At 42.9% G+C, this 18,324-nt stretch overlaps 1 protein-coding gene across 1 annotated transcript; it reads right to left on the bottom strand.

The window, feature by feature from the left end:
- Positions 1-4,721: 4,721 nt before the first annotated feature.
- On the bottom strand, positions 4,722-18,104 carry LOC139472766 (uncharacterized). Its single transcript, XM_071255232.1, has 2 exons — positions 18,078-18,104; positions 4,722-8,979 (listed from the first exon to the last, which is right to left on the bottom strand). Exon 2 carries the CDS (start codon positions 8,963-8,965, stop codon positions 7,472-7,474), a length of 1,494 nt encoding a protein of 497 aa, XP_071111333.1. The 5' UTR covers positions 8,966-8,979; positions 18,078-18,104; the 3' UTR covers positions 4,722-7,471.
- Positions 18,105-18,324: the final 220 nt, after the last annotated feature.

An 18,324-nucleotide genomic window follows, 5' to 3' on the forward strand; every position in this document is an offset into this window, starting at 1 on the left:
ACAAATTAATAAAGTTGCGCCGTTTGACCCCGGGACCCCCGGGCAGTGACATTTGTACCTCGGGACACAACGGACATAACGGCAAGGGGAGAGGGTGTTTTATTTCTTATATTTATCCCCTGACCTACAGCGAAGCTGGACTTCAGAAGGTAGCTGGTATTTCTGGAACAGATACGATCAAGTGGGTGACCTCGTGTGATCATGGGCGGAGGACATCGATGTTTGGTTCGTCACAAGCAGGACAGCAATAAAGACATCATCATGTTCTGGCATAAATACTTTTGTGAGCAGCAGCTAATAAGGCAAAGAACGCGATTTATGATGTAGCCGGTATTTGTGGAACAGATAAGATCAAGTGGGTGACCCGGTGTGATCCTGGGCTGAGAACATCGATGTTTGGTTCGTCACAAGCAGGATAGCAATAAAAAATCACCTCATGTTCATTGGTACTTTTGAAAGCAACAGCTAAAAAGGGAAACGTTTTACGATGTATCCTTATCGTCTGACTTAGTGGGTGGCTACCTAGTGTGACTGGTGTTTCTAGAACAGATAGGATCAAATGTGTCAACCGGGTGTATTCATGGGCGGAGAACGGTTTTGTCACAAGCAAGACAACAAGAACCATATCCTCATACCATTTCCATCTATAGTTGTTACGGGGCAGCATAAACACACCAAAGACTGTTGTGGAACTGGCTTGGGCTGTCTTTGTCGAGTGTTGTTTGATGAGGGTCGCAAGATCCAGGACCTCAGTGAGACTTTCAAAATGGTGTATGGCAGACATGTGTAGAATATTTCCAAATTTGACGCATCGGTGACAAAAATGATGTCCGACTATTCCCTGTTTTGACTTAACATTCCTTTGCATGTGTTTGTGACGGGTGCCACCAGGGTTTCGCGAACACCTGGTATCATCACTATTTGACAGTAAATCACAAACACATGATCATGACAATTCCAGCTATATCACGGCGGTCTGTAAATAATCGAGTCTGGACCAGGCAATCCAGTGATTGATATCGATCCACGCAATTGGGACAGATGACATGCATCAACCAAGTCTGTGAGGAATTTCTGAACATCTTTCTTCTACGTTCTTTTTTGCTGGTTTCTCAGTCACAATGGTGACAAAACGGTCGTTCAAATGCAGCCCTCGGGTTATGGTAGTAGAGGGTGAACTAGTGCAAGACGGGAGACGACCCCACTCGTGCAGGATAGTTTTGCCGGTACCCCAGGGCCTGGTTGTGGAGGGTGAACTTCGTTCGTTCGTTCGTGAGTAAGGTTTTACCCCGAACAGTACCATCTCTTAAGGTGTTGTGGTGTATTCAAACCACCAGTCTGCCGCTCTCTAGGCAACCACTCTATCCAAAGGACCACGGATGCGACAGCTAGTCAGACTTGTACAACTGTACATGACTTGATGCCTAGTTACATACCCGTGAAGATCCGGGGTCTTCTGCAACCCATGCTTGCCGTAAAAGGCGACTATGCTCGTCGTAAGATTTGTTTGTTGATTAACGCCGCTCTCAGCAATATTCCAGCTATATGACGGCGGTCTGTACATAATCGGGTCCGGAACAGACAATCCAGTGATTGAAATCATGAGCATCGATCCATGCAATTTGGATACCGTAACTAAATCAGCGGGCCTGACCACCCGATCCCGCTAGTCGCCCTGCTCGGATGAGTGTTTTGTATATAACGCCGCATCAGCAATTTTGCGGCAATTCAGCGCGATCCCAAATTGGAACAGTTTGTTATCTCGCAAATTCCCCCTCCCTTGGTGCGTATGAACGGATTCTGGTACTGTTATATCTATTGATAATCTGAAGTAGAATCTGCCAAAAATGATAGCATATTTAACTGTGTTTGTTAAAAGCGCTGTTTATTTCAAAGCGTGAATTTGTGGATGTATTCACAGATCATATTGCTTATAATGTAAATGCTATCAAAACTGCCCAGTCTGGACGTTTATCGGGCGGAATTTCACTATTAATTAGAAAACCCTTAAAATCTTTTATAAAGTATGTGCATATTAGTGAAAATGCGGTATTCATTGCATTTAATAAGTCCTTATTTGTTCATGAAAAAGATATCTTGTTGTGTTCAGTTTATATTAACCCAGATGGGTCGTCATGGTATGACAGTAAGAACTGTAGATGTGGTATCACTTTATTTCAAGAAGATTTATTTGATGTCCTGCAGAAAGTGTGCGATGTTGATATAATTATTGGTGGCGATTTTAACGCTAGGACAGGCACAGATGTGGATTTTGTAAATGATGATATAGCCGAACACTTAAATATATTATTGCTTCCAGTTACCTGTTTTCTTTGTGTGATAGCTTTAATATTGTCTCGAGAGGGGAATCCCCCCACTTACCGGTCTCATGTTCATTTCAGTCACGTGTTCAGTCGGCAGCAAATGCAGAGAGGCGAGAAGCACGTGCTGGTGCAAGTGCCAGTTATAAATATATGTGGGACACTGACAAGCTGTCTGATTTTAAGGACAACCTTATGTCACCAGGTATTATAAATATGTTAATGTCAGGCTCTGACGTGGCTATGACTGATATTGATGCAGCTGTAGACAAACTTACCACAGCTATATGCTCCGCAGCTGACTGTATGAAAAGGGGTCTTTTCATAAAACCGAAGTCACAACCTTGGTATGATAAGGAATGTGTTTACTTCAGGATGGAAAGAGATAGACTTTTGACGACTATTCAGACGACTCAGGGACAATATATCTCTTCAGAACTTTATTACAGCGCGTAATTTGTACACAGCTGTTCTTAGGAACAAATAGAGACTTTATGCTGAGAAGATTAGAGTTAAATCATTGTCTCACATTAATAATGCTAAAGACTTTTGGAGAATATTGAGAGATTGTTCATCATCTAGTAATAATATATCACCTTTATCATATAATGGGTAGGTTTCTCGGCAGGATAAAGCCAACGGATAAAAACGATATCCGTTGGGGTCATATGCGGATAGAGATGCAAATATCAAAGGTCAAGTAGGGACTACATTCACTGTTTATAAACAAACATGGCGTCGCCCTCGTCATTCGGCGATCGAGTCAGAATTAACCATCGGGAATCTGGATACACTACAGGGATAAATGCTATCATCATCAAAAGAACAGTCTAATATACCGTGCTTGTAGACCTCTGCGGCTTGAAACCTTCTCCGCAAATTAAAATAGTTGGATTTGGCCGAAATATGTTTGAATTGTTACCTTGTTTGGTTTTGTCGCTGTGTGTACATCTGACTAAACTTCTTAACGTTATGACAGGACAGACCGACTGTCAACAACGTCTGAACGTGGTCGTGACGTCTCATAGACTAGGGTTAGAGTAGATTCCCTTTGACAAAGGGCAGTTATTCTAGCGGACAGACCGATGGATTGCCGCGAAAGGCAATTAAAAACAATTGTTGTTTTGCGTATATGTTGCTTCGACACTGTATAAGAAAGAGATTTCAGTTAGAACTATATTGGCTACTGTCACTGTCCGACTGACACATCACTTACCCTGTGACGTAATAAATATTAATGCGCGCATTCCAGGAAAACTCGCAATGTTTCGGTAATGTTTGTGAGAGAGGGAAAGCTATTTTCAAGCACAGAATTTAAGAATGACATCATATGATAAAGAGGTTATCACGCTTGTGTGTTTGGGGATGGTAAATATCCTGTATTAGGAATAAACACTATGTATTTAGCTCGCCAGGGCTCGCTAAATACAATGTTTATTCCTAATGCAGCATATTTACCATCCCCAAACACAAATTAGCCCAATGTTGCTATATGGAGCAGAAATATGGGGTCTGAGTCCTGAAATTTGTAATGATATTGAAAGTATCCACATGATGGCTTGTAAGCGCTTTTTAGGTGTTAAGGTCTCCACCTCAAATCACGTTATAAGAGGTGAATGTGAAATCCTCTATACATTTATGCTTATAAAAGAGTTGTTAAATATTGGTGCAATTTTTTTAAAATGCCAAAATCTAGATATGTAAAGAAATTCTATAATACGCAACTGCAAGCTGTAGGTAATGGTAAAGTAAACTGGGTTTCCAAAATTAGACACATTATTGTGTCAACAGGATTTGGTTATATATGGGATCAACAGTGTGTTGCAAATAAAGGATTTTTTTTTAGAGACTAAAATTATCGTACCAACAAGACTGGCATTCAGCTATACATGAAAGTTCGAAATCATATTATTATTCTTTATATAAGCAAACATTTGGTGTTGAAATATATATTACAAGGCTATCATGTGATAAATTCAGAAGTATTATGGCTCGTTTCAGATGTAGTTCTCATCATCTAAGAATTGAATCAGGTAGACATAATAAGGAACCTAGAGAAGAAAGAGTTTGTACTGTTTGTAAACATGATTATATCGAAAATGAATATCACTTTATTTTAATTTGTGATTGTTATCAAGTTTTGAGGTAGAAATATATATCCTTGAATTATTATGAATTCCCGACAAGACATAAGTACAATATTTTAATGTCATCCACCAAGCGATTTTCTGTTAAGAAACTAGCCATGTATATTCTAAAAGCTATGAATCTAAGGCAAAGTCTGTTGGGACCTCCAACTCCCATCACCACACTGTAACCATTGTATCATGGGCCTATGGCCTACAAGACATCTGAATAAAGTGTATATAAAAACACTTTTAAAATATATATTTTCACCTGATTTATTAAAAATGCACCACAAGTCAAGAGAAAAAGGAAGAACAGAGAAACCGATAGTTACCTTAACAAATACCACGGCTCCAGGACGACTGTCCGATGCTCTAAAACAGACGGCCCTGCGACACCGTTCGCAAAGCAGGTGATTTATTTCTATGCTAGAACAACCGCCGCCGTAGTATAGCGGTAGAGCGTCCGCCCGGCGTTCGATCCCCAGCTCCGTCATACCAAAAGAGTGAGTGAGTATGGTTTTACGCCGCGTTTAGCAATATTCCAGCAATATCACGGAGGGGGAGACTAGAAATGGGCTTCACACATTGTACCCATGTTGGGAATCGAACCCGGGTCTTCGGCATGACGAGCGAACGCTTTAACCACTAGGCTACCCGACCGCCCCTCATACCAAAAGACGTTAAAAGATGGCACTTGTTGTTACCCTGTCTGGCGCTCGGCATTATGGGCCTAAAACAAGGACTGGTCGGCTCGGAGTCAGTATACTGTGTCTGCGGCATGGTATCTCAGTGAGCTAGAACTATCAATCGTCATCAGTCCGGACTAGTACCAGCAGCCAAAACACACACCCGGGCATACACGTCGCTATATATACGTGCAATAATCTTGGACGTGACGTTAAACCCAATTTCACCTCAACTCAACTCACCTATTTGCTAGAACACAAGCGCTGATGAGCCACACGGTATTCTGGTCATGCCAGAAAATGCGAACATCCTAACGCTTACAAACATATACAGATAATATCCAAGATATGGCAAGTGTGGTATCACGATTTGTGTATATATACCTATAGGGACACAAACATCGTGGAACTATTTTGGGTTTTTGTATAAGAAAATTTAGGTTTTTGTTTTACGCTGAATGCCAGTACTTCGTTTCCAGATATTTCTTTTATTTGTGAAACGGACCATGGCAACGTCACGTTATGAGAATACCTTGACACATTTGTTTGATCACGTGATCCATGGGGTATGGCGTTAAAGAAAGTGCCACTATGTTTTCTTTGAGTGAGTTTGAATCAGCGCGGAATTGAGGAGTACTTGAAGCAAATTACAGCGTGCCAGCTTGATGTGGGAAGAAGGCCTGATGCAAGTCTGTGATGTTTACCACTATAGTATGGAAGGTAATTTAAGGTACCGACGTTTACTACATATCTGAAAAACTATCCAGACTACTCCAGTCAAAGTTGTTATGAGATTATTAAACAGTCAAAGATAACTGGATATTACATTTAAAGACAATAGGTGCATTGTAACGCCCAACGCTAACACCGTATTCGTGCCTGCGTGATTCACGTGCACCCTTTCGAGTTGAGTTGATTGGTTCAACTGTGTCATATGGCCCTGTGACGCAGGGGTAGAATTATGCAGATGGCTGTTTCAATGAATGCTCGTTCCACCCGTGACGAAAAGGTCTGGTTGTTGATGAAATATAGTGAAAGCTAAATAGACAGATTTTTTATTAATGCACCTATTTAGGACTGGGACGGGTGAATCGGGTATTCGGGTCGGGAGAGTACTGAGAAGGACCCGGGTACCCACAGAACTACCCGGATCCGTGGTTGGTCATGTGATATATGTTTAATGACAAAAAGTGATCTTGAACTTTATGATTACACTAAAAGTCACAAATGTTCGCATTTCTTTCTGACTATGCTCCCAGACTTTTACATGTTTGAATAAAGATAAAATTTCAACTTCAGTGTATGTATGACCAGATAGATTTATACGTGTATCTAAATACATTTTGTCCAGGGCTACAGTCAAACTATTCCCAATCGGACATAATGTACCTATCTGTTGAGACCTACAGTTGGTACCCGGGTAGGGTAGGGTAAGAGAGGGGATGGTACCCGGGTAGGGTAGGGTAAGAGCGGGGTGGGTACCCGGGTAGGGTAGGGTAATAGAGGGGTTGGTACCCGAATGTAGATCTGGACTCGTCCCAGCCCTACACCTATTGTATTTAAATGTAATATCCAGTTATGTATCACCGTTTAATAATCTCATACCAACTTTGACTGGAGTAGGGCCAATAGTTTTTCAGATATTGTAGTAAACGTCGATACCCTAAATCACCTTCAAGACAATAGGTGAAACCAACGAGCACAAACCTTTACAATTAGGCCCAAACGGGATTCGAACCCGCGATGACACGTCTCTGGCATGCGAATTGCGGCATATCAAGAGACTGGCCAACCGATGCCCATATTTTCTTAGGAAAATTAATATAGAAATATTAATAATAACCTACTTGTATACTGGATTATCTGTTTGTCGTGAGTGAATGCTGAAGGCCCCGGATGTAACTCCGGGTGATAATTTACAATAAATGATTCTTTAATGCTTTCACATTACGGTTGGAAGACTGAATGTAATAACGTGTTCTTGTCTCATGCGTGGATGGAGCTGAACGCTAGTCCGAGTTCTATTTTCAGTTACACAAAGGCATTAGCTTAATGTCCAAGTGTGTTTGTTTCGGTTTGTTTCAGCAATATTCCAGCTATATGACGTCGGTCTGTAAATAATCGAGTCTTGACCAGACAAACAAGTACACCCTTCACAACCTCCTGGTGTACCCACAAAACTATCCTACACGATGGGGTCATCTACAGTCTTGTACAAGTACACCCTTCACAACCTCCTGGTGTACCCACAAAACTATCCTGCACGATGGGGTCATCTACAGTCTTGTACAAATCCACCCTCCACACCTTGTCCTGGTCTACCCATAAGCCTATCCTACATGGTGGGGTCATCTTCTGTCTTGTAGAAGTTCACCCTCCATACCATGTCCCCGGGGATGCTGTCCATCTGGAACCAGGGCAGCCAGCTGCTGAACCGAACCCACGTCCCATAGACATAGGGGGACTCCTGGTCCAGCTGAGCATCTTCAACAAACATACTGACCATATTGATGGCCCAGTCCTCTGGTCGAGTGTCCGGGAACACCACACTGTGAGATTCGTGAAACAGCACCGTTTGCAGATCCATCCCCGGGAGCGGGTACGAGAACACTGAAGACATTGGTATCTCTGCTATCGCGCTGTAAAAGAAATTTTCAACTTTCTGAGTCTTGCCAACGATTGGGTTAACGAAGTAGTCCAGAACCTTTCCAGTAATAGGATCATAGTACAGGCCGCTGATCTCAACGTGGACCTTGTAAGAATCAACTCCAAGGCCTAAAACCTTCAGCTGAACATGTCCATCGAAATTAAACAAATGTACGGATCCGTTTCCAGTGATCTCGGAGAACACGCTGCCGTTGAAGTAGACTCTGAATTGCCCACGTTTCAGAGCAGCTTGCACGATCTTGGAGTCCAGGGAGTTGGATTTTGACTCCAGGTTTGACTGTATGTTCACTTGCGGGATGATGATGTCTGGGTCCCCCTTAGCTCGACGTGCGTCAATCGCCTTCTTGAACACATCCCAACTCGTCACCATTTTGTTGGTGAATGTCGTAGGTGCATGCATGTACTGTGGGTAGTTGTCTTCCACGTATTTCGCCAGGTCCGGGGCAACGTCGTCAAAGCCGTGGACAAGCTTCCAGAAGGCCTGATGGTAGTACAACCACCCGGGAGTGTCTCCCATCTCCATCCAAGGCAAAAACTCTCCTCTTCTGAACCACGAACCCATCATTTTGATCGAGGATGCGTTTGATGAGGCCAACTCGGTCATGTTGGTGTAGTACTCAAAAAGTTCATCCCCCTGGTAGATGGGCCCCGAGGAAAATTTAGGATAATTCTTCGGGTCGAGAACATTTGGAAACTGGATGAAAATATCCTCATTGAAACTGACAAGTTCAGGAGGGATGAGGATGGTTTGTCTGGTACCGCCAAAGTTCTGCTCCGCATCAATGGGATCGTTAGCTACATTGAACACTTCATTGGCTGTCAGCGTGAACGGATTCATCCAGACGCTCAGTATCTCAGCAGTGTCAAGGTCGCGGTACACAAACACCTCTCGGGACATTGAATTGAATCCCTTCTCCGTTCTTTTCTTTCTGGCGATGTTGAACCCTTCGAAATAGAAGATCTTCTGCATCGGTTTCCCCGGGAAGCGGACGTATACGGTCCCATTTCCATAACCAACCGTTTCCACATCCGGGTCCAGGGAGGCCGAGGCCCGGATGAGGCTTATAAGATTCGTCTTCTCGTCAAAGATGTCAAAGGTATGAGAGGTTGAGAGACATCCGGCACACAGCAAGGCGCATAGCAGTGACTGTTTTGTCGCCATTGCGACTGAGTGACCTGCAAAAGAGAATGTAGAAAAGTTCAGAAATACATTTTATTCAAGTTCATAAAATATACTTATGGAAATCCTCTCTTTGGACTGCACCACTCCTGTTGGTATAGAAACCGTACCCCCAATTGATAGAGAATCCATGAAGTAATTATCAAGTTATAGGTCGCATACACGTTGAAGTAAAAGTGAGTGAGTGAGTTGGGTTTAACGCTGCGTTTAACAGTATTCCAGTTATATCGTGGCGTGTCAGCTTAAAGTAGGGGGAAAGCCCGAGTGATGCAGGTCTCAGACGTTTACCATTTCGGTGAAACCCACGAGCACGGGTATGGTGCTGACAAACCTAGAAACATAATCAGGGCGAACCGGGATTCGAACCCACAATCATAGGTTTCTGGCGTGCCCAAGGGACGCAACTCTGTACAGCGAATCGCAGCGCCTTAGACGACTGGGTTGAAGTAAAAGAAATTCAAAGGTTCAAAGCATTTAAAATTACATATTTTCTCAAAAGGTAGACCGATCAAAATCAAACTTTCCTCTTCACCCCTTCTAGCAATGTGGAAACAGTTATCTAAATTTGGAAAGAATCCATGCTTTAGTTTTCAAGTTATAGGTCACACAAATGTGTACGTAAACACATTATAAGTAAAACTATGAAAAACAGCTGTATTTTCCCGTAAATCCAAATATTGAAATCCAACCTTCGCACTGTACATGTACAGGTGGTTTAGAAAGTGTTCACCAAGTTTGAAAATAATCTATGTAGAAGTTTTCAAGATATTGGTCGCACATTCCTCGGAAGGACGGACGGACGGAAGGAAGGAAGGACGGAATTCCTTAGTATAACTATATACCCCAGCCATTTTACGTCGGGGGTATAATATATATTGCATGATATGTAGTCAATCGGAGTTGAAGAAGTGCATTGTAAATCACAGACTTCTCTGACGGTTCCGTTGTCCAATGTGAACAGCTGGTGACAAACGATAAATGGATGAGTGTTTTCCAAAACCAGCGCCAGCACTCCAAGTGCATGATTAGAAGGTTATGTTTAGCAGATCGGCCAGTTGAACTAAATATACGCACAAGATGCGCTTTTAGTATTGTAATTGGCGGTGAGGTGGCCTGATCTATTGGTGAAATGAATGACGCCGGTCCAATGAAGACAATTTAGTTTGTTTTTTTGTTGTTTAACGCTGCACTCAGCTATATGACGGCGGTCTGTATATAATCGAATGTGGACCAGACAATCCAGTGATTGAAAACATGAGCATCGATCCACGCAACTGGGATACGATGACATGCATCAACCAAGTCAGTGAGCCTCACCACCCGATTACGTTAGTCGCCTCTTACGACAAGCATAGTCGCCTTTTAAAGCAAAAATGGGTTGCTCAAGATATATTCTACCCCTGATCTTCACGGGTCGTAATCACGGGAAGAGGTAACCTGATCTGTCCGTGAAATAAATGACGCCTTTCCAATATAGACTTTCAAGTGGTTACACTACATTCGCATGACATGTCATGGCTGTACGTCAGGATCTCCCAGCAGAACGGATACTTCATGGCTTGAAGTGACGCATTGGCGTTGGTTAGGGACATCAGGTAATTTTCACTTTTTTAAAAAAACAGACTTGTTGGGGGGAGGGGGGGGGGGGGGGGTGAATGAATGTTGCATAACCACGATATTAACCACGACCCCAAACTCGAAGAGTTTCTTGCATCGCATATTATTCCTTAATGGTGGGGATCAAACGGGTTTGAGGTTCGACGAGCTCTACTTATGTCGAAGTACAATCATGCCAATGCAGTTTAAATGATATCATATTTAACAGCGGTTGTCAAATACGCTGTTGATGTCGTCTCGTGGAGTAGATTTTCTTTCTTTTTTTATATTTTCAGCTGGTTGATTCAACATACATCTTAAACTTGAAACAAAAGAGAAATCGAAGATTACCTTAACAATACCAAGGTACCCGTACGACTGTCCGATGCTCTGAGGCTGACGTTCCTCCGAATGACTGACACCGTTCGCAAAGCAGCTGATTTATTTATATGCTAGAACACGATGGATGATGAGCCACACGGTATTCTGGTCATGCCAGAAAATGCGAACATCCTGACGCACGCAACCGTGCAAAGATAATATCCAAGCTATGGCAAGCGTGTTATCACGATTTCTGTATATATTAACTATAGGGACACAAACCTCGTGGAACTAGTTTGGATTAAAATACATTTTGCTTTATCTTTCACGCCGCATGCCTAGTTTAGCTTAGTTTCCAAACATGTCTTTTGTTTGTGAAGCGGCCCATAGAAACGTGACGTCGTGACATCACATTGATGTATTTTTAAAGACTACCTCACGAGTTTGATTTGGCTCGGATTGCTCAGCGCGCGCGATTGATGTGGGAGGAAAGTCCGAAGTGATGCGGGTCTTGGCGTTTACCACTTTAGGACCCACAAGCACCAATGTGGTGCTGACACCAAAAAACAATCGGGCCCAACCATGATTCACAGAATTTTGGCATCGCCATGGGACACATCTCTGCCCATCATCGCACAGAACGCCTTTACAACCCTTGTCCCTGTTTCTTCGGAAAATGAGTGAGTGAGTTTGGTTTTACGCCGCTTTTAGCAATATTCAAGCAATATCATGGCCGGGGACGCCATAAATGGGCTTCACAAATCGTACCCATGTCGGGAATCGAACCCAGGTCTTCGGCGTGACGAGCAAACGCTTTACCCACTTGGCTACCCGACCCCCACGTTAGGTGTATGAACATTATTAATATGTATAATACTGGTAGAACTTGTTATGTGCTCTTCGCTGATTAATGTTGAAGTTCACAGACTTAAGTCCGGTATGGTTAATCAAACACAGTAAATACGAGTATATCGAACTCAAAGGAACCACACATTTTAATCGTTATACCCGAAGTTCGTACGACATTTATACATCAAAAGATTCCGGGGTAGAATAGGTCTTCAGCAACCCATGCTTGCCGTCAAAGGCGACTATGCTTGTCGTAAAAGGCGACTAACGGGATCGGGTGGTCAGGCTCGCTGACTTGGTTGATGCATGTCATCGATCCCAATTGCGTGGGTCGATGCTCATGTTTTCAATCACTGGATTGTCTGGTCCACACTCGATTATTTACAGACCGCCGTCATAGAACTGGAAGATTGCTGAGTGCGGCGTTAAACAACAAACTAACCAACCAACCAACCAAAAGGACGGGACCAAAAAATAGTTCGTAATATCCGTCAGTTCATTATAAACGCGTTCGTTATATCCGTAGTTTACTGTAAAGTTATTCTTAAATTCCTACATAACGTTCCCGTAACACAATGGTCACAGCTAAATGTTCAAGAAAAGACCAAAGTCTCAGACTTTCATTTCCAATTTGCGTTTATTCTGATGAAATTCATGCACAAGGATATGTGCTAAAGCACCACTAATCATAATTAAGGCGAATCTGAATCCTAACCCTCAATCATTGGATTCTGGCACGACCAAGGGACGCAACTCTAATCAAACTTATTCGATCAATCAAAACAAGCTTATCTATTCACGATCTGCTTCGGGACATAATGTGAGTGCGTACGCGCGCGTGTGACGGGGTTACTCATCTGATAACTTATCATCTGTACGCGAGAATAAACGCACACAGAAACTTATTCATTTCCTGGAATAATTCAGCTTATAAATATTTAAATGTAGATACACTGCCCACACATTTTTTAAGTTGTGCTGGTACCAATCGATGTATGTATTTGGGGCGTTGTGAAATATGCAATCAATTTAAGAAGGTGCTGAAATTTAAAATTCTAAGATGCTTCGCTAAAACATCAAAGGCGCCGACTGTACTTTATCCTGCGATAAAGAATACTTTTTGTGTCACGTAATAATGGGCTGACGTCATGACGCTGTTCAAAGTACCTCCTCCGTGATCTAACGTATCCTTGGTAGCATTCAAATCGGTTTTCGGTGAAATATTTTTTTTAAACTCGTAGAATATTTGAATGGTTTGGTTTGGTTTTTTGTTGTTTAACGCCGCACTCAGCAATATTCCAGGCCTGTAAATAATCGACCTGGACCAGACAATCCAGTGATTGGCAACATGAGCATCGATCAACGCAATTGGTATAGGATGACATGCATTAACCAAGTCAGCGAGCCTGACCACCCCCACTAATAAACAAGTAACAAGCATTATATCACAAACTTCACTAAAAACTAACATATTTACGGTTTAACCAAGCCGTTCTTAACTACAAAGAGATTGCCAGTGTCTATGTCGTATCATTATGATTAAAGGGGTGTGTGGCAGTAAAAAATATATTACACCGTCTGACAACTGGGTGTCTGACAAAAGGGAGGACCTGCATCACTTCGGGCTTTCCTCCCGCATGAAGCTGACACGCCCTGATATAACTGGAACACGTTAACGGCGTAAAACTCAACTCACTCACTCACTCTTTGAACTATCACCCCAACTAATACGTCAACTTATTTCTTATAAAACTTTCAAAACCAATTTGTAGCACGTATGTCTTCTATTTCCTTAAAAGAACGCCGGGTATCCTTCCAAGGGTCGGAGCCTTTCATACCCTGTTCCAGTGAATGAGTGAGTGAGTATGGTTTTACGCCGCTTTTAGCAATATTCCAGCAATATCACGGCGGGGGACACTAGAAATGGGCTTCACACATTGCACCCATGTCGGGAATCGTACCCGGGTCTTCGGCGTGACGAGCGAAAGCTTTAACCGCTAACCCCACCACACCTCTTGTGACCGACTGAGATTCCAGAAAACACAGTCGCGTGCACAGAAGGGTGACTATTCACGAGAAATGGTCACTTAATTACAAGAGTTCTTGGATGGAATTACGAGTGTACCGCAAGACAATTCGACATGGAGGTTACGCATTCGCAAAGACGTCTTACCTTCCTCGACTGCCGACACCAACTACACTGCCACGTGATGTCGACGTGTCTCTATTAAAAACACGTCCGTTTCACACGTGCAAAACATGAAACAGGACGTCATGTTATATGTGATGTGACGTGGACTGAAATTTGATCGAGAGATTATTGGTCGTTGTTGAATTTTATACTCGTGTACATTCGATATTTCGAGGGCGTTACTCGATATGCGAAACATCCTCGGAATATATCGCGATGACGTCCGGTCGTGATCATTCGTCACCACTCGCCCCTTTCCGTTACCTGCAAGAAGACTCGTCCCCCTATCGATGAATGTTATGTGCGAAATTACGACAAACCAATCAGAATGCGCGTATGATTTCAAGTTCATCGTCAAAGAATACCTCAGAAATGATTTTTGATTTTAAATATGTCTTGCCTCTAAAATATACCAAACACACAGTTAAATGTGTTCAATCATACTGTATAATTCCGGACGTCCTGATGTGCTTTAAATTGCATCTGAAATGTATATAACATATGGGGAAATATATGTGAACCATATTACGCAACGAGTTGACAATTGTTTTAGGTATGCCCGTTTGCGCTAAGACGGAACCCGGTCGCATAAATGGCCACGAGAGGGGCACGAGTCGCTATTCGGCTTGTCCCGGAATAACACGAGTTGGTCACGAATGCGGTCGTGATGTCATTTAAGAACAGTAAATGTCGAGCCATGTAACTCTGTATTTGGCTCACAGCCAACAATCATAGGAAAGCAGGCCGACATCATGACTCGTGAAAATCGTGCTGCGCATGCGTCACATGAAAACCGTGCTTTCCGCACGTGCATCACGGGTCAGACGACTACAGTATTAGGGCAATGTTTATAATACTCATATAAGATATAACACACCGTCATCATGATAACGGGACAAAATGGGCTGTTGAAATTGTAAATGGATGTTAATACCCTGGTGTGGTACATTTTTTTGTTCAACTACGTATAACGGCCATAAAATTTCCTAGTCTCGTGATGGGATTCGACCCACGGACCTTCTAACCCGTTTGTCACTTCATGCTTGCCGTAAAAGGTGACTATGCTTGTCGTAAGAGGCGACTAACGGGATCGGGTGGTCAGACTCGTTGACTTGGTTAATGCATGTCATCGATCCCAATTGAATGGACCGATGCTCATGATATCAATCACTGGATTGTTTGGTCCAGACTCGATTATTTACAGACCGCCGTCATATAGCTGGTATATGGCTGAGACAGATGACATGTATCAGCCAAGTCAGTGAGCCTGACCACCCGATCCCGTTAGTCGCCTCTTACGACGAGCATAGTCGTCTTTTACGGGAAGCATGGGTTGCTGAAGACCTGTTCTCCCCCGGATCTTCACAGGACTCTTTTTTACATGAATAAAGTGAGAGTGGCTGGCGCAACCTGCGGTGCAGGACATGCTTACCCTTAACGCGAACACTTTGTGTAATCACTCATTTTTAGTGATCCATTCATATTATTTTCACCGGGTTTTTTTGCCTATTACGTCCAATGGAATCTGTTTCGGCGGATAATCGAGACTGGTACATCGCTCGCGTTGCGTCGCGTTAAAATATCTAAATTGAAGGTGTGTCTCCATATTGTTCTCAGTGTCTCTAATGTCGGTCAGGAGCACGCCGATCGTGACCTCTATAGCGAACATTGACACACGACACCACAACATCTGACCTCCACCCTGCCAGGTGTTGAGAAGGGGCCAGATTAACTTTGTTGGTGACACACGTACGTCTGCTGTTTTCACAGGACACACGTGGAGCTTCACTTGACGCGTGCTGTCAGTGTGATGTTTTGTTTGTTTGTTGTCAGTATGTTGTAAATACACTGAATTGCTTGTCTAAATGACATACACTTAGTTTACACACTTTACTATACGTAATTGTCAAGGCTGACTTGCTAGCTGATCTAATATTTTTTATTTGATTACTTCCCTCATCAATATTCCAGCTTTATGACGACAGCCTGAGTCTGTGATTGATATCATGAGCATCGATCCAGGCAATTGAGGTACGATCACATGCATCAACCAAGTCAGCGAGTCTGACCGCGCGATCCCGTTAGTCGCCTCTTACGGCAAGTATGGGTTGCTGAAGACCTTTACTACCCCGGATCTTCACGGGTCCACTGCTGCTACCACAACTACTACTACTACTACTACTACTACTACTACTACCATGACTACCATGACTACTACTACTGCTACTACAACAAGTACTACTAGAACTACAACTACGACTACTACTATTACTACTACTACTACTATGTCTGTTACTACTACCAACACCACCAACGACAACACTATTACTCCTCCTCCTCCTCCTCCTCCTCCTACTACTACTACTACTACTACCACGACTACTACTACCAGTGCTGATGATGCTACTACTACTACGACTACTGAAATTACTGCCACTAAAATACAAGCACTACTACTTTTACTACGACGGCGACTACTACCAACAGCAATACTATTACACCTCCTCCTCCACCTCCTCCTCCTACTACTACTGCTACTACCGCTACTACTACTACTACCGCTACTACTACTGCTGTTTCTACTGCTGCTACTACTACCGCAACTACTACTACTACTACTACCGCAACTATACTACTACTACTACTGTTGCTACTACTACTTCTACTACTACTACCGCAACTACTACTACTGCTACTACTACCGCTTCTACTACTGCTACTACTACTCCTGTTACTACTGCTGCTGCTACTACTACTACTACCGCTACTACTACTGCTGCTATCACTACTTCTACTGCTACTACTACTGCTGTTACTACTACTACTACTACTACTGCTCCTACTTCTACTACTACAACTACCACTATCACTACTACTACTACTACTACTACTACTACTACTACTACTATGACGACGGCGACTACTACCAACAGCAATACTATTACACCTCCTCCTCCACCTCCTCCTCCTACTACTACTGCTACTACCGCTACTACTACTACTACTACCGCTACTACTACTGCTATTTCTACTGCTGCTACTACTACTACTACTACTACTACCGCAACTACTACTACTGCTACTACTGTTGCTACTACGACTTCTACTACTTCTACCGCAACTACTACTACTGCTACTACTACTCCTGTTACTACTGCTGCTACTACTACTACTACTACCGCTACTACTACTGCTGCTATCACTACTTCTACTGCTACTACTACTGCTGTTACTACTACTACTACTCCTGCTACTACTACTACTCCTGCTCCTACTACTACTGCTACTCCTGCTACTACTACTAATACTACTACTGCTACTCCTGCTACTACTACTCGTGCTACTCCTGTTACTACTACTCCTGCTACTACTACTCCTGCTACTACTACTACTACTACTACTACTGCTACTCCTGCTACTATTACTACTTCTACTGCTACTCCTGCTACTACCACTCCTGCTTCTTCTACTACTACTACTACTACTCCTGCTACTACCACTCCTGCTTCTACTTCTACTACTACTACTACTACTCCTGCTACTACTCCTACTACTACTACTACTACTACTGCTACTCCTGCTACTACTACTACTCCTGCTACTACTACTACTACTACTCCTGCTACTACTACTACTACTACTACTACTACTACTACTACTGCTACTACTACTACTACTACTACTACTACTCCTGCTACTACTACTACTCCTGCTACTACTACTACTACTCCTACTGCTACTACTACTACTACTACTACTACTACTACTGCTATTACTACTACTACTCCTACTACTAGTACTACTACTACTACGATTACTGACCAGTGAAGATCCTGGGCAGAATAGGTCTTCAGCAAATGGCGACTATGCTTGTCGTAAGAGGCGATCGGGTGGTCAGCCTCGCTGACTTTGTTGATGCATGTCATCGTATCCTTATTGCGTGGATTGATGCTCATGATATCAATCACTGGATTGTCTGGTCCAACCACAGACCGCCGTCATACAGCTGGAATATTGCAAAAAACACACTCTCCTTCGCAACTACAATGACAAAAAACTAAACTCTCTCAATTTATATTCCTATACGATCAACATTACTTAATCTGAAAACGTTTTCTCCTTTCAACAACAACTCACCTACTCGACGAAACTGGCACAACGTCTTCACAGCTGCTTACCGGGCAACGAGATAAATGTATGCAAGTCCATGTCGCTTAGCGTCATAAACTATCACGTGCGGACATTGATAGCACAGCGTAACCAGATTAGGATCAAGAATAATTTAGCCGGATGTCCAAACGCCACACTTTCTGTATTGATGTCAGTCTTCGACTGTTAAAGCTATACGACAGCTGTCATATCTGTTTCCCACATGACAAGTTTC

Source organism: Haliotis cracherodii, unplaced genomic scaffold (genome assembly GCF_022045235.1).
Source record: "Haliotis cracherodii isolate W230 unplaced genomic scaffold, xgHalCrac1.p SCAF_25, whole genome shotgun sequence".
In the NCBI taxonomy this organism is placed as follows: Eukaryota; Metazoa; Mollusca; class Gastropoda; order Lepetellida; family Haliotidae; genus Haliotis; species Haliotis cracherodii.